At 41.2% G+C, this 25,670-nt stretch overlaps 1 protein-coding gene across 2 annotated transcripts in view; it reads right to left on the reverse strand.

The window, feature by feature from the left end:
- The window catches only part of ptpn9a (protein tyrosine phosphatase non-receptor type 9a), a 40,041-nt gene extending 21,935 nt beyond the window's left edge, over nucleotides 1-18,106 (reverse strand). Inside the window, exons 1-3 of one of the 2 annotated variants that reach the window (XM_036147164.1) lie at nucleotides 17,960-18,106; nucleotides 17,506-17,759; nucleotides 33-176 (exon numbers count right to left, since the gene is read on the reverse strand). In XM_036147164.1, the coding sequence (XP_036003057.1) occupies nucleotides 33-176; nucleotides 17,506-17,538 (177 nt within the window). In that variant the 5' untranslated portion in view covers nucleotides 17,539-17,759; nucleotides 17,960-18,106. Of the gene's footprint in view, nucleotides 1-32; nucleotides 177-17,505; nucleotides 17,760-17,910 lie in introns of both variants that reach the window. The other variant, XM_036147162.1, reaches the window with a different exon arrangement.
- Nucleotides 18,107-25,670: the final 7,564 nt, after the last annotated feature.

Genomic DNA, 25,670 nt, shown 5'->3' on the forward strand with positions numbered 1-25,670 from the left:
CAATAGCGACCTCCACGTCCCTCTCTCCTTACCCTGTAATTGTGGAAGAGCTCGATGGCGCGGAGGACGTCAAACTTGCGGGCCATGAGGAACTTGACGGCCAGTTCCCTGGACAACGGAGACACTCCATGCTGACTGGTCCACTTGTTGATTTCCTCTAGAAACTGCCTGGTGGCCTGGAACAGACAGGAGGGGGACGTCAGTGACTTTGTGCTCCCTCGAGCGGAGGGTCAAACGGGGCAGGAAGTGAAACTGTACACACACACACACACACACACACACACACACACAGAACTGTGTGTGAGGAAAAAAGATGGAACGGATGGACTGCCTTAAGTTTGCGACTTAAATGGGTCACAGACTCAGCACGGCTTTAACGGCTAATACAAACCAGGGGCGGCTCAGTTCTGCTGCGGCAGAGCAAACACGCTAAAAAGAAAGAAAAATAAGGCGAACAAACAAGAAAAGCACAGGCGTTCAGTTTTTCCTCCCCAAACAAGATCAGTAACTAACCTCCAAACCGTGTCATTGTACCATTAGAAGAATGCAGCTCTGCCCCTATAAAAAAGGATATCTCTAGAATGATATCCTGACTGTGGGACTGACTTTATTACATTAGGGTTGCGTCTATCGCCAGAGCAGACATGTTGCGTAAACAAAATAGCAACCTGTGTTTGTATTAGGGCTGAACGATTTTGGAAAATAATCTAATTGCGATTTTTTTTCTTAATATTGCGATTTAATGCGATTTTTTCCCCCCCAGTTTAATTTAATGTGTTTTAAAATATATACAAACAACAAATCAATTTGTTTCCTCGCCATGTGGATTAGTTGCTAAAAGACCTACAGCATCTAAACTCGGAGCAGTAATGATTGCGTTCTGCCTACAATATATTTCAACCAAAATTGCAATTTTGACTTTTCTCCACATTAACCCCAAGCAACAAAAATGGCCTCTAAATAAAGACGTTTGTAAACAAGGACTATTTTATTGATATTATATTCCGATTCTATTGATCAGAATATTATTCAAGAGAACAGCTTTTAGTTGATTTGGACATCAATCCTTGTTGAACATAAAGTCCAACCAACAAGCAAGTCTATGTATTAAACTGATTGACCTGTACTTAATGCTTTGTATGATTATACAAACTCTAAAACACGTAATAAAATTAGATTATCTCACTGCTGCAACTGTCTTCCCTTCCATGTGGAGACAAACCCACTTTAAACATTTTACCGACACCTAATGGACGTGTCTAATTCCCTGATTGTTACATAGCCAAAAATTGCAGACCTCTGCGATTTGGAAATTGCATTTTTTTTTTAAATCATGATTATATTGAAAATGCGATTAATTGTTCAGCCATAGTTTGTATGACCTTCATCTGCATCTGATGCGGACACTGGATGTATATTTGAACGGCTGACAGGCTAAAGCTCAAGGAGAGCGATAGAAACGTTGTGCTAAAGCAAAAGAAAAGAGAAGAAACAGGAAACTGGGGGTCCATCCTAATATCGTCTCTGTTCAACGGCAGATCTCTCTAAATAAAACGTTTATCCTTCAGGATTACTCCTGCTCTCGCTTCCTGAATTGGTCTGCTGCTGATGGACCCGGTGACAACAGCAGGTTCTCGGAGCTTCTCCCTCCAGGCTGCTCTTTTTTCCACCTCTCCACGTCTGGCTGGCTGCTACTTTCTACAAAGACGTTCATCTGACAGTAGGCTGACAGGAAGTGGGGTAAAGAGAGAGAGAGAGACGGCCACGTCGACCCGGGATGGCCACGCGCGTGAGTTGCGTGAACTACACCTGTGCCACCACCGTGCCCCAAAGACAAATATTAAATGGAGATTCCTGCACTCATTACAACGGTTTATGATTGAGCTCATGTTGTAAATGCCGTTTTATTGCCCGCCTAAATATGAGGATTTTATTTGTTAATATTTAGATTTCTTGCTGATTTTTTTCCTTACTGTGACGACCCTAATTTGTTGTGATGTGTACCGTCGTGTGCGTTGCGGTAGCCTCTGAGATTTCAGGGCCTTCAGCTTCTTTTAATCTAACACCATCAGTAAATGGAGCGAGCCATCGCCTTGGGCATACTCCGGACCTCGTCATTTCCCACAGACTCTCCGTTTCATACAGCGTGATTTCTGAGACTGCCCCGTTGGATCATTTCCCCATTCTCGTGTAATTTGCAGTTCCCTGTCCGGCCAGGAGACCGCTGGCAGCGGGCTGTCATCATCATCGCCATTGTGTCCCGGTCACTTTCTCTCCTTCTTTTACGACGCTTTCCGTGAGGTCCTGTTGCCTCCTGTTAAATTCAAAACCGCTCCAATACCCAGAGCCGAGCCTTAGCTGAAAAACAGCACGGCGCGGCAGCCGTGCAGAAAGCCTGAACGACAGAGGAAGAAAGACAAACTGCGTGGTCCTTTGGTTGCGTTAAGAAACGGTCTAGCTCAGTAGCAGAGATCTGGCAAAGACGTCAAGTCTCAGTTTTTTGTCCAATATAATGAGTGACAGCAGCCCCAGAGTGGCGTTTAATACATCAACTCCGTTTTAAATCCACACACCTCTGTCTGACTCGATGCCTCGGTCACCATTTGTGAGAAATTGCGCTCATTTATCATTAAAAAGGTAGCATCTGTTAGACAGGCTGCTGCTAAATTAGAGCTTTGCTGGTTCAGCTGTATTTGAAAACCTTTAAACTTTTGTCTCCTCTAGACAAGAGTCCACTTTATGAAAGCTACAAACTACCACTCTTAGCATGATGTGACTCTAAAGGCCCTGTCACCCTGGTGCTTCTGGACCTTACAGCCTTTGATCCTGTGGCTCCCTCTGCCCTCCTGTCTCGCCTGTATGACGGCGTTGGTATCTGTGACACACAGCTTTGAAGTGGTTCAACTCTCACCTGACTGACAGAACCTTTTCTGTCATGCTTAATGGCTTCTGCTCCTCTGCTGCCCCTCTTTCATATGGGGTGCCACAAGGTTCCATTTTAGGCCCTCTGCTTTTTTCCCCCTAAAATAATAAATATATATATATATATATATATATATATAAAAATATATATATATATATATATATATATATATATATATATATATATATATATTATATATATATAGAAATAATATATATATATATATCTATATCTCTCTATCCTATATATATATATATATAAAAAAAAAAAATATATATATATATCCAAAAAAATCTATCTCTCTATATATCTCTCTCTCTCTATATCTCTCTATCTCTCTCTCTCTATCTCTCTCTATCTCTAAAATATATAAATATATATTAAAAAAAAATAAATAAATAAATATGAAGAGTTGAACCACTTCAAAGCTGTGTGTCACAGATACCAACGCCGTCATACAGGCGAGACAGGAGGGCAGAGGGAGCCACAGGATCAGAGGCTGTAAGGTCCAGAAGCACCAGGGTGACAGGGCCTTTAGAGTATATATATATATATATATATATATATATATATATATATATATATATATATATATATATATATTTTTTTTTTATTTTATTTATTTATTTTTTTTTTTTTTTTTTAATATATATTTATATATTTTTTATATATATATCTATATATATATATATCTCTATCTAATATCTATCTATATCTCTCTATCTATCTATCTCTCTCTCTCTCTATCTCTATCTCTCTATCTATATATCTCTCTATATCTCTCTCTCTCTCTATCTACCTATCTATCTCTATCTATCTCTCTATATATCTATCTCTATCTATATATATAGCCAGTTGGATCATAACGTAACAGCATAATCCCCATTACTAAGCAGATGAGTCTGAAACCCCCAAAAAGTATGGTTATTTTCAGGGTTTCCCGCAGCGCTATGTTGGCGTGGCGGACCCCATGGCAAACTCACGCTACCGCCACGCCAACATTCCAAAAAAAAAAAAAAAAAAAAAAAAAAAGTGACACGCGGTTTGTTGTTGTTGCTTTCGCGCGTGCGTGAATGGCAGGGAAAAAAGACATGGATACCCCCGCTCCCCGAGTCGGTCCGCCTCGCATAAGCAAATTCCTGCGGGAAACACTGATTTTCATTTCTTTTTACACTTTATTAACTAAACAACTAATTGTAGTTACTGTGTTGGGTTTAGTGATTAATAATCACAGTACTTTATGTAGCTAGTGTCCTGATGAAACCTACCTTTTGTTTCAATATGTTATATATCATTGAATATATTTTCTAATCAAAGCATTTTCGTTTATGGACCTATAATTAGTGTGACATGCAGTCAAAGCCATCAGTGACTTAAAAAAAGACTGCAAGACGCCGTAAACACTTTCATCATTATCACAATAATGCCACAATATGTCGGATAAAATTGAATGTCCGTATCGACCACCCCTAATCTACAGCATTGTCTTTTTGACTGCATCTCTGCTACCAAACAGCAGAAACAGCGGCCAGAATGGTTTTTAAATGAACAACTGACTGCTAATTTTGGCGACTGTGTCAAAAACCTCGAACTCAAGAATTTGCTGCGGTGCTGCATGGTGGTGCAGTTGTTAGCATTGTTGCCTTGCAGCGATTAGGTTTTGGGTTGGAATCCCGACCTGGGGCCTTTTGCATGTTCTGCTTGTTCATGCGTGGGTTCTCTCCGGATAGATAGAGTATAGCGCCCCCTCAAGGAAACGCATAGTAAAAGATACCAACGAGCAAAATAAACGTCTGTTTAGATTAGCATTTTTCATTAAAAGGAGGATATATAGAGTCAGTGTGCTGCTCACTGTGGTGCACAACAAAAGGATGATCTGTTTTGGACTATTTATTTTTTGGTTCCCCACCAAAGTTTGATTTCATGTGGGCCATGGTTCAGATCCACAATAACCGCGTCCTTCTTTAGCCACAGGTTGCTACAGCAGTAAACCATTAAGTCCAAGAAGCTCCATGAAGTGTGAGGGACCACAAACAAGATATTCCTTTGCAATGTCACCAGATTCATTATCTGCCCATATGAGCACTGATTTTTCTACTTTTAAAATTCCAGTTCCTCAACCATAAAGTTCCTTCACCCGTGTTGCATATAAGCTGCGTATTCAGACAGCAGACATGCAGGGGCTTCCAGTTAAACACCCATTCAGGTCCCTAACCACATTACACCCCATCCCGGCAGCTCAAAGACTAAGCCTTCCAAGCATGCAGTGAATCCTCAACAGGTTGCAACAGGAGGCCCTGAAAGCTGGCGCTTTGAACACAGGGTTTCACTTCTCCGCTCACGCGCAGCAGCGGCGGCGGGGCTTGCACTGAAGACAGGAAGTCAGGTTCTGGGAATCGGCGACTCTTTAGGAAGACAAAACGATCACTGACGAGAGCTGAGGCGCGAGACAAGATGCCAGTGTCTCTCCTCGGAAAAAAGCCGGCGCTTTCAGAGGCGGCGGGGCTGGCGGCTTCCTGCTCTCTTCATCCCTTGGCATGCCAAGGCATCTGAAGGCTGGTTGCACCTGACAGGGCAGGGGTCCCATTAATATCCCACTCTCCCAGAGAAAACGGGAGCGATAGAAGAGAGCGATGTGCTCTGAACTTTGGACTGAAGCGAAGGAGGAAATTGCGCAATGACGGGATAATAAAACAATTAATGTCTGTTTTGTTACGGAGAAATACGAAACTTAAGGCAAAAGGGCAAAAGGACAGATCAGCGAATGACATACGGGAAAAGCCTGCGCACCGCAGTCACAGAGGAAATGACACTTCGGGGCATCTGTTCATCGGTAACGCCTCATTTAATTCTACCGAGCAAGACTGTGGTGTTCAGGTAAAATCCCCACAACATAGCAAATTAACTTCAGATTAGATTAACCAGCATCTTCCAAATGTACATTTGTCTAAACTAAATTTGCCGTCAATTTGCACCTTGCCTTTTTCTTTAAGATAAGAAAACTGTTTATTGAGTCCTGTCAGTTCACTAAATCTTTAGATTTAGGGACACATTTAGGTTTGCACTGCGTCAGGTGATCAGCTGCTGGTGAGGATCGGCTGATTTTTTAGCATGGATGGGCCTTGACTGCCGTCCGGCTAGTTGGAAACCCCAAAATCTTACTTTTTGGTGTGAATGCTGTTTCTAATGGAAGAAAATTTAAAGTTACCCATTTTTAGTGGAAGTGAGGTTGCAGCAAACACAGAGACACTAAAACAAGATGCTAAGCCAGTTTAAAATGTGAACCGAACAACCATCGTCGTTCTTCTTGTTAGTAAGTAGTAAATACTATTAATGTTTTACAGCGACTGCTTGCTAGTAACATGTGTTACGATGACAACTCTCCTAATGTCAACAACTCATGGCTATTTACAGCTGGAAGGCCTGGCTCATCTTTTTGTTACAGTTCTTAAAGAGAAAATGGAATTAGCTTTTTGTCAGCAGCTCAAAGCTTTACAAAAATGGAGATTGGATACAAAACAGTGATCTGGGCATTCCTGATTTTGGACATGAAAACTAAAAGTGAACTTTGTCACTAGAGTAACTTACTTGATTTAACAGGTTTCCATCAGCGGTCCGTTAGTTTAATGCAGGCTGCATGCGTGTTGTTGAAGCGTTCATCTCTCGGTATTTTCCTTTTGGATTGTTACAGGACAGCCTGCCAGCTCCGAGCTGTGAGCCACCATTTTTGTACAAGCAGCTTTTGTTTGGTATTTAAACACAGGCCCGTATCCGCTGGAGCGGCATCGGACGATGAACCAGTTTGTTTTCACTGTAGTTTTCACCGGCTTTGAGTGGAGGACTCACTTATTCAACAACCGGAGGTTCACAAATATATTTCCCTCATTAGGTCAAATTCTGAAATGGCTGAAAAAGAAAAACTAATTTTAAAACACCAAGTTCCAGATAACTGTCAGTTATAGCCTGTGACAGACACAGACATTATGAATGCCGACTCAAGCATTTTAAGATCAAAGTTTGGGACCTTCCAGTGCGAAGATGTCACCACAGAACCCAGATTGTTGACTCCAGCATCAAAATCTGACGGTTGATTTCTGTTTCGCAAAAGCATCCGAGTTTCGTGGTATTAAAATAAAGTCGTCCTTTTTTTAAACAAACAAATTGAACTGTTTTCATTAAACAGAGATGCAACAGCAATTTATCTGCTGCTGAAACGACATCACATACTAGAATACCATCATCACTGCCTGGGTGTAAATTTATAGCACGTATACAAATTAGAGGGACTGAAAAACCCGTAGTGAGTGTGTTTTCTGCCTAACTTTTCCAAAAATCTGTGTCAGGTGCTTCATACTGAATGACAATGACATGTAACGATCGATCTCAGGTAGATTGGTGATTTAAGTGAAAAACGTATGCATCTGAGAGCCCGTGTGTTATAAACTAATAAGGAGAGTTAGCTTCCCTGGTTTATTTTACCGCCAGACATGCTAACCTTTGTAGCCTGTTAGGAACATTTGCTTCAGAAAACAAATTAGCCAAAAAGTTTGTTTAAATGGGGGGGCTCTTTTTCTTTTTAACAACCAAAACAAATTCAAAACAGCCACCTAAACCAAACTTTTCTGTTTGCATGCTTGGTTGTTTTCCTTGCGTCTCCATGTCTTTCTACCAAAGACACTGGATGACGGAAGTCAAGATAAAAAAAATAATAACAATAACACGGAACTGGTTTCAGTGGCAGTGTGGGAGCACGTTGGATTTAAAGCAAAGGACTGCGGTGAACGACTTTACCTGAACGAGTTGGTATGTTGCGTTTGTTCCAAAGCAGTGGCAACAAAATACGCCAATCCAACAGAGTTGCAGTGACACTTAAAACACAGTCACCTAATGCAGCTTTTCCCTGCTGGGGAAAAAAAAAAAAAAAAAACTCCAACCAGTGGGCCTAACCCTACAAAAGGGCATTGCAAATGGGTGCGCGCTTACAGACGCTGTAGTTCGCCTCATCTCTAAAGAGGCGCAACCCTTTAATTTAGTTGGAAAGCCGGCATTTTGAAAAAATGCAGCAATACGAACTGCCTGGGAAAACATACGTGTCACAAACGGCAATTCCACAGCTGTACAACGACACAAAAGGCGACGCTATTATGCCATCATCATTATATTAGTTGAAAAGGGTGTCCAAAGAGCAATATTATCCTTTATCGCAATCATTTGTGGAACAATTTATCGTCCTGCAGAACGTGTTATCGTCTCAGGCCTACTGACAGTTTGGGGAGGTACGATGTTATTCACTACGTTTACATGGACAAAAGTAATCGGGAATAAAAGGGCTGATCAGAATAAAAATTTGTCATGTAAACAAGCCAATCGCAATATTGTGATCGGATTAAGATCAATCCGAATGAAATTGTAACGCGAATGAGAGGGGGGTGGTTTATGCCGATTGATAATCTGATCAACGTGTATGTAAACGCTTGTTAGGATCAAGTTATTCTGCATATGGCAAACTGACCAGAGTAAACGATGTAAACGTGACGTATTTCCACGTTGTTGAGTGGCGGAAATAAGTCGGGAAGCAAAACTGTCGGGGCTCCTGGTAAAACCTTTCTTTTCGAAAACATGAAAAGAGCTCAAAATTGTTTTTTAGTCAGTAACGTTTAAACCGTAATTAAAAGTCCAGGCTGGACACTGGGAAGACAAACGGACTTGTATAATACTGGTTTGTTTAGCAGCTGTTGTTGTACAGCAAAGATGGAAGTTCTTCTTCTTCTTCTGTGTTTTTTTCAGGGAACTTTGCATGTCAGAGTGGTTCTAATCTGAATAAAGCCAGATGCATCTAAACGCACATTGTAACCGGATGAATTGATTGTGTGGCCATTTTAATGGCAAAATCGGATTGGTTGTTTTTTTTAATCTGAATACATTTCAATCCGACCATGACATTTTGTGCATGTAAACATAGCTACTGTTGGTGACAAGAGCGCGGGAAACTGCCCAGTTTCTGCCATTTTATCTGTTGTGTCAAAGGTAAAATTCAAACCCTTACGATATAGATTCATTACAGTACTACAGACTACATCATCATGGCCTCACCCACAGATTTCTCGCAAATCTGAGAGACTCTCAAAAATGTTCATGATCAAAGCTTCAAGAATTTTGAATAAAAAACATACGAGACCTTGCAGCCCAGCTGGTACATCAACATGCATGATAGTTTCATCCTTGTTCTTAAAATATCACCCTGAACATCGTGCTCATTTTATGCCGCCTACAGCCTCGACTGTGAGCTTCGGCTCACCATCTTCCACTCAGGCGCCCACGGCCGTTGTATAATGGGTGCTTGCATTAGGCCACGTTTGTTTTGCAACTTTGTGTTGCCAGTCATTCGCTTCACACGGGTGAATCGTGACATACATTCAGACGCTGAATATCATTTTAGACGACTTCAAGCTAATTCATTTATATTTTACTACTTTAGTCGTCAATGGCAGGACAGGGAGAAGTAACCCAAGAAAATAGCCACTAGACAGATAAAATCTAAAGACTGAAACAGTGAGATCAAGAGCAAATCTGACACATACAGGTTTGGCTTGTATGTGTTGATTTCATTTATGGTCTGTTTTATCTGGATGATATGATGGACAGTTTTAGCTGATTCATTCCAAGTATAATGGCTTTGAATCTACCCACAGCAACTGGAGATACCGCAGTAGTGCTGTGAATGTGATCAATTATGAGTCTTCATACTGCATATCTAACTCAATAAAGCAACTGTAATGAGAGGATATTGTATTTTTCCACTTATTAAAAAGTTGTGTGTATTGAGGCCATTATTACCCCCACAACAAATGCTTTGCTTTACTTCGTCAGGTTATGTAGCTTTTCTATTCTCTCGCAGCTGGCAAAGGTTGAACATCTGAGAGTTTAACAGGCTGGAGGCAAAAGTCTGAGAGCAGCTCCATTTCCCCAGCCTGACTCCCCCAGATGGATGTAGTTCTGCCGAGCTCCACACGGCTCCACACATCCATCTGGAATCACTACCATTGGAGATGTACTTCAGAAGGAGGGGCCTCATCAAAAATCCTTGCATATGATTGGATAAACCGCTTGTCCGTCACCTTTACTTAGGGATGGGAATCGAACCGGTTCCGTGTGTTCCAATTCCATGGAACCGTTTGGCAGCGCGCTAACGATTCTCTTTTCGATTCAGTCGTTGTTCGGCTCTGAGCTGCACGACGGTAGCAAGTTACGCAAGTTACGTCACATTTTTTATGCAAGTTACGCACACGGCATTCAGTAAGCAAGTACGGCGTGGTCAGGCTTAAAACAAAACAAATGGCGCGGTCGAATGTTTGGCTTCATTTTAAGGAAGAGAAAGATGGCAACGAGGCTCTTTGCAATCATTGCAAAATGGCATATACATCCGCGGGAGGAAATAGATCCAACAGGCAGAAACACCTGCGCACATAACATGGCATACATTTTAACGTTACGACCAGCTAAAGTTAAGACCCGCATGGAAAGCAACTCTGGTGGTAAGTAGCTAGTTTTACAACACTGGCTGGTTCCTAGAAAATCATATGCCATTTCTGGAAATAAACCAATTTCCTACCTTACTTTGGGGTGATTAAGGGAGTGTGCCTTTCTCGTTAATTCAGCCCTTCATTGGTAGCATGTTTAATTAGGTTGTTAATCAACTGGACATCTTGACCTTGTTAGTTTGTAAGGTCGTGTGATAGTTAAGTAAACAAAGTTGATGCTCATCATCAAAACTGTTTGTTCTCATTTTTTCCCCAAATTGTAATCGAAAAGAGAATCGATAAGGAATCGAATCGTTTCACAGAATCGATAAGGGAATCGGAATTGTGAAAATCTTTTCAATTCCCAACCCTACCTTTACTGACGTGCTCCTTCAACCACTCGCAAAAGCCTTGAAAGACGTTCTCTGGTGTTCTTTTAAAGAATTAATATCCGGTAGATTGGACAACGCTGATGAAATAGGAGCCTCAATGTTACCGCTTGCTTCCTCGCCGCGAGCCGGCGTTGTTGTTTTCTGAATCCAAACGGTCGCTTCTCTGATGCGTCACATCTACGAAAATCCCGCCCCGCGATCCTGATTGGCTCATCCATTTTAATGTGGTATTGAAATACCCCCCAAACCCCCAAAATTGTAAAAAGATCCAAAGTTTAATTTTCCTTTTTGCTGTGTTTACAAGCTTATATAGACAAATGTGAATACTTATATTCCTCTATGGTTGCTTTTACTCCTCCAGACCACAGGTGTCACTGTCAGACGGAGGGAAAAGTAAAAAAAAAGTTCATTAGAAACTTTGCATCATGGTCTTAATGCATAAAACAAGCGTGCTTGAGCTTAAAGGGGACATATGCAAAATGCTCTTTTTTCTTTCGCCCCTTAAATACATTTTGTTGTATTTGTTGCGGAGCAGCTAAACGAGCTCAAAGACGTCCAGCTTACCAATTTTGCAAATCTGCCATTTTTTTATTTATTTTTTTAACCCGCTGAGATTTTGTAGTCCAAGCTGAAGGAAGCAGAAGCTACAAGTGTAAAAAGTCAAAATGTTCGGTTGTTGGCTGCATCGACCCACACAATTCATTACATCGTCTCCCAGCGTACCACGAAAATGGCCAAACAGGGTGGAGTGGAACGCTCTGCAACTTGGTGGGGTGTGAGCTTCCTCATATGTATTTAGAGATTGCACCAAAACGACTTGCTCTCACACACACACACCTCAGAACAGGCTGGCTCTGAGGGCAAGTGGGTCTAAATTTACGAAGAATTCAGACCAAAGCATTGCTGTGTTCACTCTATATAGACTGAATGATTTAAATGGGAAAAATAGGAGAACTTAAAAACGTGACACGTCCCCCTTTAAAGTCACGTTCTGGTAGCCGTTTATTCTCCTTCAGGCGTTTCCTGGCAGAGAGCAGAGTTTGTGGTTCCATCATTTACGGCAGGTCATTTGAGTCCTAAAGCAGCGAAGCCGCCGCAGATCATCATACTACCGCCACCATATTTGACTTCACCAATTATAATGTCTTTTATAATTGTAATGCGTATGTTTTCCACTGTATGACATGGGATACACACGTTCTAAGGTCGTAAACACCGACCTAATCTGGGTAAGCGATGCCTGCTGTGTTTTAAAATGTTTTTCTGGGTTCCATTGCGACCTCCTGGATGAGTCATTAGCCGTGTTTCCATCTAATTGTCATGCAAATCTTGAGTGAACTTTTGAAATGTCGCCAAAAAAACATACAAATTAGGCCACGTTTCCATCTGCTAGTTTGGCGTTAGTTAACCAGGCTACGCAAAGCCTAACTTTGTCAGAAGTTGACGTTTCACAGGGCTGTGACAAACAGGAAGTGGAGGCTGCAGAGTAGCATGGAGCACACATCAATAAGTAAATAAACGGAGAGAAGCTTTCAGGAATGTGTTGCTATCGGGCGACTTGTAGTTGTTCTGTCCTTTCAACCAGTATTGGCGATGTTGCATGCTGCCTGGGGACGTGAAGAAAAAAAAAAATACAATTCTATGTGCGTTATGGGAATATTCAGGAAGACACCCACATGGATGTTTACCTTCTGTTTGTTTTGTTGTTGTTTTCTTCTCCTTTAGCACATCAACTCGTTTTCACAAAAGCCAAAAAAAAAAAACACCTCAAGCGAGCGTAAAGACATTTTTTGGTGAAATTAAGGAAGTTATGTCAAATTGTGCCATTTTCATCAACCTTTCTAATGCAATATTTCAAAATGCACATTAAGAAGTGTTGACAGAAACTCTTGGTTTAATTTTCATGTTTTCTTCATGTGTGGCCTATTGGCTCTCATTGTGGTTCTCTGCATTTCCCAGGCCTTAGAAATGGCTTCCCAACCTTTGGCTCAACATTTTTCTTTCAGACTACTTCATGCTGTCAGACAGGTGCCGTATTGTGACTTCTTAATTCTTCAGGTCTGACATTTATCAGGCCAGGTCGTGGCTTGTAGAATGTATTCAAAAAAGAATGTGGTTAATCAGTGTTGATCCATAATTTAACAAAGGATACGCGTATATGTTCATGTAGGTTGTTCTGGATAGCTTGGAGTAAAAGGGCAAATACCTTAGCATGGCCCTTTAGACTTATCGCCTACAGGAATGGTTAAAGCGTTCTTTAAAAAACACAAGTTATTAGCGAGTGCAGTAATGTTTCAACTGAGAGTAATCCTACTGAGGAATGAAGTCTAGAGCGAAGGCACGTCGATCCTCCAGACGAGCCTAATGCGTTCCCTATATTACGTTTAACAAAAAAAAAAAAAGGTTTAGTGGCTGCCCCTCACACTGTTTCTCCTGAATCCATTTAATCACACAGGCCAGGCTAATCCGTCCACAAATGTAGGACTTCTGTTGAAGAGCGGCGTCGCTTCGCTGAGCACCATTTGGCACGAGTCAATACCAAAACAGGAAGTCGGCGACGTCACTATCTCCCTATTCCCCACTTTCTCTCGTTTCGCTGCTTCCTGGGAGCAGACTCAACACACATTTTCTCTGAAGCACATGACGGACACACACAAATACACACACACACACACCGCTCTGTAACTCATAAACTCCCCCCTCCCCCTCCCATTTTCTTGTGGAAATACTTTTAACAGCTGCATGCAGAATGAAGTTCCACTATAGCAGTGTACGGACCCAAGAGGGCCACGCTGAAAAACACACACACACACACACACACACACACACACATGTCCCCCCCTCCCCCAGCTCCTTCCTTCACCCCCTTTAGGCTTTGGTTGCAGTGAGGCTGCCCGGCACCCTAGCGGGGGCCCGGTCTCACACAGGAAATGCACAAAGTAGATAAGGAGCTCTCTGCTGGGTTGATGATGGGGAGTCAGCACAAAGACGAGGCATAGGAAAAAGAAACGAGATTTAAAAGCATCTCGCCGTGGCAAAACCCATTCTCAATCCATCACTGTGACTGTTTTTTTTTTTGTTCCGCTGGAGGGGGTTCTGGCTGGAGACACTTCCCACTGTTGACAGGTAAGTTTTTTTTATTAGGTACAAAAACAGACCGGCCTATTCCCCCGCCCCCCCCCCCCACTGCTCAATGTTTTAAAGCACTGTTAATAAAACTTGTCTTCTAATGTGCGCCGTGTGGCGTCTAATCCGGTCACGCACTTTTGGGGAAACCTGGAGAAACAAAATGGTGAGGTACACGCACCGGCCACTTTATTAGGTACACCTCTTTAACCGTTCGTCCACACAAATAGTTAACGGTCAGTGGGGCTGGACTATAATTTAATAACAGTATTTATCGATCAATGGATGTGCGGTACAATAGGGGAAAAAAGGGTCAGTAAAAAGTTCAGTAGAAGAAACAGTTTGCCTTCCTTTTGCATTTTAGACTATCACGTAGGTTAATATTACAGCGATTACATCGTCCCAACCAATCACAAGCGCAGACCCAGGAACGCTCCGCCCCCTTCAAAGAGTTCAGAGAGCACATGTTCTTTTTTTTTTTTTAATACTTACAGTTTTTGTAAAGACGTTGCTTGAATAAAGGGTTGGGTTTGAACTCACTGTTCTTTATTTAAGAAAAATAGGTCATTAAGCAACAGCCTAAAATGGCCAGGGCAGCAGTTTAAAAATATGTTTTGAATTTTTTGATAACTACCGATCTCGATCACTATGATTTCTATTTGATCGAAGCGCTTGTTTTTCTATATCGTCCGGCCCTAACAGTCTACTCGACACATTCGGGCGTCGAGACGCGGTGAGGAGGACTTCCTGAAGTTAAACCCATTCATAAAGAATAAGGAAGTAATGAATGTACAGAGAACGGTCCGGAAAGAAAAAAACCCACGATGCATAGAGGTCGGGAGGACGGAGACGCCTTATTGCTGTCAGGCAGCTCAGTTGACCACCAAATTACGTGGCATACCACCTCAGCTCTATAAACAGCAAAGCAGATGCGCTACAGCAGCAGATGGCCCCAGTGTGCCCATCTTCTGGCTTATACCCAGCAGGATGTCACAAAGCTCAAGTCATCTCAAACCACTTTGATGAACTTGACAACGAGTTCCCTGTACTCCAGTGGCTCCACAGTCTCCAGGCCTTTATCCACCTTTTAGGGTGCGGTGTTAACAGAGTTGCCTTGTGAGCGTGCAGCCGACAAACCTGCCGCAGCTGCGTGATGCGACCGAGTCATTATGGATCCGGCTTGGTTGCCTTGCAAAAAGTAGGCCCAGGGTTCGAATCCCAGCCTGGGGTCTTTCTGCTTTCTGTTCTCCCTGTGCATGGGTGGGTTCTCTCCGGATACTCCACCTTCCTCCCATGGTTCCAAAACTTGACTGTTTAATTGAGCTCTCTAAATTGCCTATAGGTGTGAGTGTGCCCTGTGTTGGACCGGCGACCTCTCTAGGGTGTAGTCCACCTTTCGCCCGATGGCCCCTTGAGAGCCCTCCTCCACCCACCACTACCACACGCCCTGCCAGAATAACCAGGTATAGTGGATGGATGAATTAAACCCTGCTCATTTGTGGTTTAAATTACATTAGTTTTGCTGTCAAGCTTAATAGACCTGCAATACAGTTTAATGCGGACTATTTTAATCCATTTGTATAATGAGTCAAACTCAATCCAGCTGAATACAATCTATTTGTATCCAGTTATATAAATGGTTTAAAGTTGGGTTTAAATTCAAATCAGCCCCATTTGATCTGATCTCAGTCTTGCTCAGGACAATCAATATCAGACATAATGAAACTGGTATTATTTGCAGATGACACCGACATTTCCTGTGCTGGAGATGACATAGGAAAATTGCTAAATGATGCAACCGAAGAGGGAAACACACTGACAAAGATGGCTTGATGGAAACAGACGGTCCTTGAATCTGAACAAAACAAAGACGAGGTTGTTTGGTAGTCGTAGATCAAACGTGGAACTCTGCAGGTAAATGGGGAGAATGTTGCAAGAGTGTATGAAAATACATTTCTTGGAATCATAACTGAATATAAACTCAACTGGATACCCCAAACTAGAGATAAGTTAAGCATTTCAGTATAAAGTGAAGCTAAGCATGCTCTAGATCACAAACCGCTCCATGGCCAGGCCTGCTCCTTAATGTTATCCCCCTTAAGTTACTGTGCCAAAATGTGGGGGCAATAGTTACAAACCAATAATACAACCAGTGAGCAAATAAAAAAAAAAAAAAAAAAAAAAAAAAAAAGCTGTAAAAATCAGAATCACCCAGAAGACTTTGTGTTTGGGATGACACCCTGGAGCAGTGAGAATGTGGAGTCGCAGCCACGTCCAAATAATAAACAGTTCAAAAGAAGGATGGTGACTGATCAATAGGCAAGCTAAAATATTATTATTGCTTTACTTAATGTAAATGGGAATCATATTAGATATATTTAATACGTATGTTGTGAAACACACAAAAAATAAAAGGTGCAATGGATTATGTGAATTGTGGAATACGTGAAAAAGGTCTGGGACAATATAGATTTATACTTTATCACTCACACACACAAATCTATCTATATCTATCTATCTATCTATCTATCTATCTATCTATCTATCTATCCATATCTCTCTCTATATATATCCATATATAATATATCTATATATAATACATCTATATCTATCCATATATCTATATATAATACATCTATATCTATCCATATAATATATCTATCTATATCTATCCATCTCTCTCTCTCTCTCTCTCTCTCTCTCTCTCTCTCTCTCTCTCCTCTATATATATATATATAGATATATAGATATCTATAGATATATATATATATATATATATATATATATATATATATCTATATATATATATATATATATATATATATATACACACACACACACACACACACACTTTACTATTGTTTACTTATTGTTTCACTTTTAATCCTTTACAACTAAATGTGTCACAATAAACCCGGTTCACCTCCCCAGAAACCCTGCAATTTCCTATGATCCTTAACCAGTTGATTGCTATTTATTACCCTCTTATTTAATCCAACTGCAATTCCAGTTTAACTCCGTTCGGCATCGACCCTAATAAAACCCGATCAAACACAACCCTCCTTTTTCATCCCGTCCAGAGTCCGACGTTGCAACATCGGGCTCCTCTAAGGACTCCACGGGCTCAGACAGGTTCCTACTGTAAACATCAAACACGGACCCTGAAACGAGGAAGCGGGGATCGCGTGAACCTTTCCCCCGGGGGACGTCGGCGCTTCCTTTCAGCGGCCCGTGTTTCGACACATCATCCGAGCCGCTGGACAGGAACTGACAGTGATGCAGTCAGGGCAATAATGCGCCAGAAAATCGATACAATGTTTCCGCTTTGCTGCTCGGGACTATTTCGCAACAGAGCCGCTATCGCGCACCGCCGTGGCGACTCGCTGGGGTGCGCGCGCGCACTCGCACACCAACGCGAGCGAGCGCACGCACGCACACGCATAGACACACACACACACACACACAGAGAGAACAACAAAAAAAAAAAAGTCCAGGTGGAAACGAAAGAGAAATACGTCGCTTGCTAAGCACCCCCAAGGCCTACCTGTTCCTCTTCCGCCGATAAAGTAGCTGCCATGATTCCCGTTCAGCCCCTCCGACAGACGTGTCCTTTTCATAAAGTGGGAGACGACGGAGATGTGCGCCTGTCTTGCTCCTCCTGTTGAAATATCTCAGGGGTTGTCCCTCTCCCTCGAAGTGGAAGGCATCTGAAACGGCGCAGTGAGCGAGCGGAAGGTTTTTATTTTCTCTTGATGCTGCGATCCACGCGGGCCAATTAGCACGAATCTGCCATCCAAACTAGAGAGAGGAGGGGAAAAGAGCCGCTGTTGTTGAGTCACATTTCACCGAGGAGGAGGAAAATAAGGCGAGAGAGAGAGGCGAGAGAGAGAGAAAGAGAGAGAGAGAGAGAGAGAGAGAGAGTGAAAAAACATCAGCAGAGCAGCTTTACGGGGGTTTGATTCAACTCGATGTTAGACAGCGGTGTGCCGTTCATCCACCTAAACTGACACAGATCGGAGCGCTGCAGCTGTCCGCGGACTCTTCCATGCCATGAATTGCAAGTTTTTCTCTCTGAACGTCGTCTTTATGCAGCCCGAGAGAGTTACACACACACACAACCATGAACAATGAAAGACACTGTTGGCTTTCTCTCTGTGTGTTGCTGTACCCCCTGGTGGTTGAGACCAGAAAATGTCAACAGATCACTGACCTCCGCCTTCATTCATAAATAGCATAGGGAAGCAAACTGGAGGGGGGGGGGGGGGGGTGATATGAAGATGAATTAAAACTATTTCAACAATGGCAACATCACATCATTTAATCTGACAGGTTTGATTCATATCATTGAGGAATTTATAGAGCTACTGCGTTTACTCTAGCCACAAAGATTTCCTGCTTGAAGTGTTACAAAAAATGTATGTCAGTTATGCTTATTTGAGTTCTTGATGGGAACAAAAAGGCCAGAAAGTTCGCCCCCATCTCCACCTCCTCAAAAACAAACACAACCCCCACCCCCTTACACACACACAAAACAAAATAAAACCTAGCCAGTTATAAACCCCTGGTGGGTGGACAAAAATCTATATTTAAGTTTACAATTGCATCAGTACATTAGTCATGTGAAAAAATACTCCAGATTAATAAATGATTTGCTAAAAGGTTACTGAAGTACTGAGCTTGATCTGTGTGATCTAAATATCTGATTAAATAATAATAATTTAAAAAATGATGTGTAGCTTCTGATATTTTAAAGGTGACCTATTATGCTTCCTTTTAAACATTTATAATAGGGCTATGGGGTATACAAAACATGATCATTACATTTTTTTGCACAAAATCCTTCTAAGATAATGAGATTTCACCTCTCCTGTTTTGTCTACTTTGAGCTCCTTTCAGAATGAGACAGTTTTAGGGCTCTGTCACTTTAATGCAAATAAGCTTCCGTTGGCCACACCCCCCAACTCAATGTTTGCACTGGCACTTTATACAAGGGAAAATGGCCACAAACAGATGCACAGTGATACAACAGCACAGTTTTTTTTTACCATGAGTCAGACCCACAAGCTGAAGAAGTGGAGCCTCCTGCACAACCAGCAACGATGTAGCAAGTAATTTCTTAATCGTAAATAGGCCTAAGTAACTCATAGACCTCTGAGTGTTATTCCTACGGGGCTATTTTAGAGTTCCAGTGCTGTGCTAAAATATCCTCTTATATCTTCTGAACTGCCTAGAAACCTCTGTCTGTGTTATGTTTTTAAAAGTGTTGGTTTGTGTATGATACTTCGAGGAGGCATTTTGGTTGTTTTAGTTTGGAACAATCTTAGCCAAAAAATATGAGGCTAATAGTGGTCGCATCCCTACAGAATTTGCCATGTGAATTAGCATCATGCTAACCATTGGTTGTCTGTGAAGACTATCTTGTTATTTTTTCTCAACTGCCTAGAAACCTCTGTCTGTTATGTTTTAGAGCTTTGATTTGAGTGAGATACTGCTAAGAGGCCTTTTGGTTGTTTTAGGCCAGAAGAATCTGAGAAAAATAAGATGCTAATAATGTTAGCATTCCTATAGGATTTATAATGCAATTAGCCTCATGCTAACCGTTAGTTGTCTGTGTGTTTTCAGCTGTTAAGTGTAAGGGAATTATATGCACATTTTTCGGCATGTATTAATACCAATGTTAAGTTGTGTATGTGATTTAGTCCAATAATAATTATAATTTCAATGTAAGATATTCTATAAAAGTAATTAAAAGTATTTTATTTTTGTTTCAGTTTTTCTTTGCTTGGGTTGCTGCGGGCTGAGCTGTGCGCGGGTTATTAGGTGAGGATGGTGCTTGCTGGTTGTGATGTAATAATCGGGAATTTTTTGAAGATGCTCGTTTTCCAGAACCCCAACATAAAACTTCTTCCCAAAAACAAAAAATAAACAAACAGCAGGATGTTTTTTTTTTTTTTTTTTTAGTGTTTAGACCAGGGGTGTCAAACTCATTTCTATATAGGGCCACTTTGGCGTCATGAAGTCATTAAAAGGGCCGGTTGCACATGTATAGATGATACTTTTCATTTCATAATTTCATTCCAGTTCACAGAGAAGTATAAAAAATGCACAGTAACATAAAAGTAGCAACCTTAGGCCCAGTTTATACAGTTTATCTGCAAAAAAAGTTGATATTGGGGTGAGTTACACTTACAGGAGGCACAGATTTAGCCACTTTATACACTTTAAAAGGATATATCCCTCTACTTTATGACATGATGTGCCTTTTTCTTTTGGCTCTTGAGGGCCGGATTATTTACCTTGACGGGCCGGATTCATTCAGCAAAGTAAAGGTAGGTAGAGTAACAAGTAATTGCACACAAGAGATGCAATACTTCAAAATAATATTACTCAAGTTCAAGTGAAAATTACTGTTCAGTAAAACAGTTTCTTTTTTTATTACTCAAGTAAATACTTGAGCAGGTCATGTTGACCCCAAAACACACCTGTAAGCGAGCGCCATCTTGGTTCCAGACCAATAAGATTAACGTTACAGAGAAGGCAGCCTGATCCACCGGACCTTAAACCAAAGTGTTGTGACATCAAAAACTCAGTAGGAAAAAAACCCTCAAACAAAAACAAAACAAAGACAATTTAGGAATGCGGAGGAATTGTGGAATGTAGACCCATCATCCAGGTCACAGTTCCAACACAGTGAAATGTTAAGAGTTTGTCAAGAAAAAAATAGAGACACTGCAATCTTTGGAACAATCTAATGTTCCTTTCCCTTTGTTCCATGCAGATCAATGATACATTTAACCCACCAGATACTATTTATTTAAAATAAAATCTTTTGAGTTTCCAATGCACTTGTGTGCATGGGAATAAAAAAGAACCCCAGATGCGACAGTAACTTTGAGCTTCACACACTTTTTTTTTTTTTAAACACACTGTTATTACTTTGAACACAGCTGTGCACGTCAGCTGTGCATATGCTGGTGAAGCGTCACGACACCACTCGCACCAGCATAATGCAACATTACTAATGCATGAAACACGGTGATAGGAAATAGGCAGTTTTATGAGGATGCCTTTCTATAATAGGGTATTACAGTAATAGCAGTTTAATTAAGGAAATTCTCTGCTCACCCATCCTGAAGGCTATATTATAATTTACAGGAACTGCATGACAAAGCAATGAAAAGAATACTCAACGGTTCGCTGAAGTTGATGTAACACGAGTCTCAGTAGGAAGATTACAGGCGGCTGATAAACTGTATTTCATCACGAGGTTAGTTCAAGTGCAGCCAGGACATTACATTTCCAGAAAGGCCGTTATTGATTGGCCCCGGGGCGTACTTAGGCGTGTTTTAATGAGGCTGTAAAAGTCATTTGATGTAAAACAGGCTTTTCACCGCCGTGCTCTGCCAGGAGCTCTTTCCTTTTTTTTTTTCCCCCTGATAGAAAGGTGGACAATGTCAGGTACACCCAATATGTTTATTTTCCTTTTCCCCCAAAAATACAAGATCCGACAATACACAAGCTGTAAATAAGGAGGCGTGGGAAAGTCTGGCTTGAAAACAAAAGGGAAGAGGGAGTGGACAACAATGGACTTCCTGTCAAAGCAGCCCACATCTGATCCTAGGGGGAAAATGTGATTGGTAAACCCTTAGCCCTGCCCACACGGTATCAGTCCTAAAGAAGAAGAAAACAACAAAACTGTGCAAAAAATTGAGGGGAAAATGCCTTTTATTTCAGTGTTATTCAGAAACACAGTAGAGGAACATGCAGTAATGGAACATTTTTAGAAAACCGATACTCTTCTATTGGTCATACATCCTTCCACTTCAGAGGCATTCAGTGGCATGTTAGAAGTTTTACATGCACTACACTAAACCAGCATAAAATTCATATTAATTATTGTTTTTTTTATTTATCTGTTAGAAGCATTCATGTACCTGGGTGGAATGGGATTTTTTTTTAAAAATAACACGGTCTACAAGTTGGAATTTATAGTCAATTCTTCTGAATCCATATTGAGTTGAAATCAAGCATACAGGCCGTAATTCTTACATACAGGGGTCACCAACATGGTGGCCACAGGCACCAGGTAGCCCCCAAGGACCATATGTGGGGCCCTAAAGCCTTTTCAAAGAAACAGCTGCATTTAAAATGCTATTTTATTCAGTTGCTTATCCTTTTTAATCATACTTGTATTTACTTAGATTTAAAAATGACAAAAGCATTAACAACATATTTATACTATGCAAAGTTAAGGTGAACTTGGGACTCTTGTAGTTCATGTAGTCCTTCGTACGACACAGTACTGATAAAGTAGCTCTCAGGGTGCAAAAATGGAAAGGGCACCTAAACTGTATGAGAATTTAACTTATTGTTGCTGGGAAAAAAAAAGTTGTTAATTGAGGTGAAGCAGTGTTTCTGTTCTCGTTTTCATAGCTATTAAAAAGGAGGGTTGTAATCCCAAAACCTGACTACTGAAATTCTTATCAGAACAATATCCTGTTTTGATATGTGTCAGAGATTTACATAGAGAACAGAGAGACATCAAATACCTGTGAGCGTATGTGTGGGAGACGTCGAGCGCTCTCTGGGTGAAGCAGCTGTGAATCAACAGGTGCTCAGTTCCTGGAAAGTGATGGGTGCTGCTGAGTCATATCCGAATTCCTGCAATAACCACGCAGCTCAATTTGCTCTCTCTCTGTCGGTTTTAGAGCACGCTGAATTTTCAAGCAGCGACATCCGACTGTACTCTATGAATGGTTTTCTCTGAATTGCAGGACGTTTCTGTTTGAAACTTCTGATGTAAATGAAAATGAAATGAACTTAAAAAATACAACTCAAAACAGTCATTTCACCCAGCTTAGAAGTTGCATGAAAAAAAAATGCATGAAAAAGCACAAGGCATCCCTGTGTGAACGTGTCGGCTAACCTTTTTCTGTTGTTTTGTGCACCTTCCTCCACTCACATTTCCACAGTGACTTATCCACACAGAAGGCTTTTAAACATATTCTCAAAGGTTAATGTTCCACGTAGGCGGCGAGAGCACTTTTGATACCATCATAGGAGCAAAACAAGGGAGAACATAGTCGACATATTCTTTTCTTTTTTTTTTTTTTTTTTTTTCCAGAACAGAAAATGTGAGTAGTTCACGGTAACAACAAGTTACCGTTAAGAACAAGACGCGTCATCTTCTGGCTACATATCGCGCTGGTTTTCTTTTTAAAGCAGGTTGTGCAGATGGCCTTTGCCACACGACCTTTTTTTTTTTTTTTTACAGCTAAATGCGGTTTTGCATCTGGACTGCACTAAACTCTGCAGCTAGCTAGATGTAAAAAAAAAAAAATGCATCCATGTTTTGCAGTTGGCTAATCTTGGTGAGGAGATTTTAAAGTGTAGTTTTTTGAGAGTTTAAATAGGCCTGAAATTGTACTGCATGAAATGTTAGCCAGACACGTGTAGTTAACAGTGTTTGGGATCCAGTACCCTTGTGCTAGCTTCCTGAACCGACCCAATTAGCATGAAAGCGCTAGCAGAACTGTATCCTGATATTCTTCCTAACAAATTGGGCTCTTTTCTTTGTCTTTTTGAATTTGTTGCGTAAGCCTGTGGTTATTGTTGGCTATTAAAAAAAAAAAAAAAAAAAGGGATTTTATATACCAACGAGTCTGACCACATTTGAGTTTGATCAGCATTTATTAAAGCGTCGGCACAAATGGAAACCAAGATAACGTTGCAACCCTGTGTTCCACTTTCAGGTCTGTTCACTGTGACAGATTTCTGCGGGGTTCCCTAAATGACACAGTGCAGAACAGTAGAACAACGAAGCTCATGACTTCTGCTGACGAGCCGAGGCTTTCAGTATCGAGTCATGTTCAGTGCCATCCACTGGAACATCAGCAACCACGCAGTTCTGACACGCCACCGTCCACCGGGTTCGAGCTGGCGGGGCCAAAGGTTTAAAAATGAAACCAGCTTCTAAATGCCGCTTCGTCGCCAGCTTACAGCACATAGCCGTAGGCGTTCTTGGGCTTAGTTTAGGATCCAGTGCCTTGAGAAGGTTTTACAGGAACTACAGGACTGTCTCAGAAAATTAGAATATTGTGATAAAGTTCTTTATTTTCTGTAATGCAATTAAAAAACATAAAATGTCATACATTCTGGATTCATTACAAATCAACTGAAATATCGCAAGCCTTTTATTGTTTTAATATCGCTGATTATGGCGTACAGCTGAAGAAACCTCAAATATCCTATCTCAAAATATTAGAATATTGTGAAAAAGTATACTAGTAGGCTATTCAACTAATCACTTGAATCGTCTAATTAACTCGAAACACTGCAGGGTTTCCTGAGCCTTGAAAAACACTCAGCTTGGTTCAGTAAACTAAATCACAAGTATGGTAGTGGTTAAGAGACGACATAAGATTCTCACAGTAACTGGTGTACTGACCATGGCATTACTGTCCTTGATTGGCCTGCCAATTCCCCTGACCTGAACCCCATAGAGAATTTGTGGGGTATTGTGAAGAAGAAGCTGAAAGACACCAGAGCCAACAATGCAAATGAGCTAAAGGCCGCTATTGAAGCATCCTGGGCATCCATAACACCTCAGCAATGCCACAGACTGATTGCCTCCATGCCACGCCGCATTGATGCAGTAATCTGTGCAAAAGGATTCCCAACCAAGTACTGAGTGCATTAATGGACATTTTTAAATGTTTGATTTTGTTTTGCTGTTATAATTTTTTTTTTACTTGGTCTGATGAAATATTCTAACATTTTGAGATAGGATTTTTTAAATTTTCTTCAGCTGTACGCCATAATCAGCGATATTAAAACAATAAAAGGCTTGCGATATTTCAGTTGATTTGTAATGAATCCAGAATGTATGACATTTCATGTTTTTTAATTGCATTACAGAAAATAAAGAACTTTATCACAATATTCTAATTTTCTGAGACAGTCCTGTATACCTGATCCTTCATAAATTTGAACCATGAATGAGAACAGGTTAGTTTGGACTGTAAGTCCCACCCCCAACTGTTTTTACCCTATGAGAAATCTTCGACATGCACAAGACTAAACTCGTGCCTCGAACTCGTGCACGATCCTCTGGAGGAATCAAGGCTTCATCGAGGGACCTTTCTTCGTTTCCTTTGACATTAATTGCCATGTCTTGGGCAAATTATATTTTCCTATGTACTTACATCCATGCCATTCTGTTTGCATTCCCTGTTGTGCACGCGTTGGAGGAGCTGCTCCTTAGCCAAGGCTCTGCACCTCGTGCCATTGGCAGAGAAAAGTTGAAATAACGTCTTTTAACTCGTAATACATTGTGTAAAAACGTGTTCTTCTTAACCACAGAAAAACAATTTCAGTATGGCTCTACTGTAAACTTTCCAAGACACGAGTGACCAGCTACAGGACAATGCAAGGAGAGCCTTAATCAGAGAAGCAGCCCAGAGTCACATGGTAACTTCAGATGAGCTGCAGGGATCCAAAGCTCAGATGGGAGAACCTGTGGCAAGACTTTAACTATTTTCCATAGATGCTCTCCATCCAGTCTGATTGAGTTTGAGCTTTTGCAAAGAAGAATGGGCAAAAACGGAATATCCTGAGAGCCTGGCAACTATAATTTTGGAGAAATGTGGTTTTGCCAAGTATTGAGTATGAGAGCCTGGAAACAAATGCTTGCTGATTTTTATGTTAAAA

The sequence above is a fragment of the Fundulus heteroclitus genome, chromosome 2 (genome assembly GCF_011125445.2).
Source record: "Fundulus heteroclitus isolate FHET01 chromosome 2, MU-UCD_Fhet_4.1, whole genome shotgun sequence".
NCBI lineage: Eukaryota > Metazoa > Chordata > Actinopteri > Cyprinodontiformes > Fundulidae > Fundulus > Fundulus heteroclitus.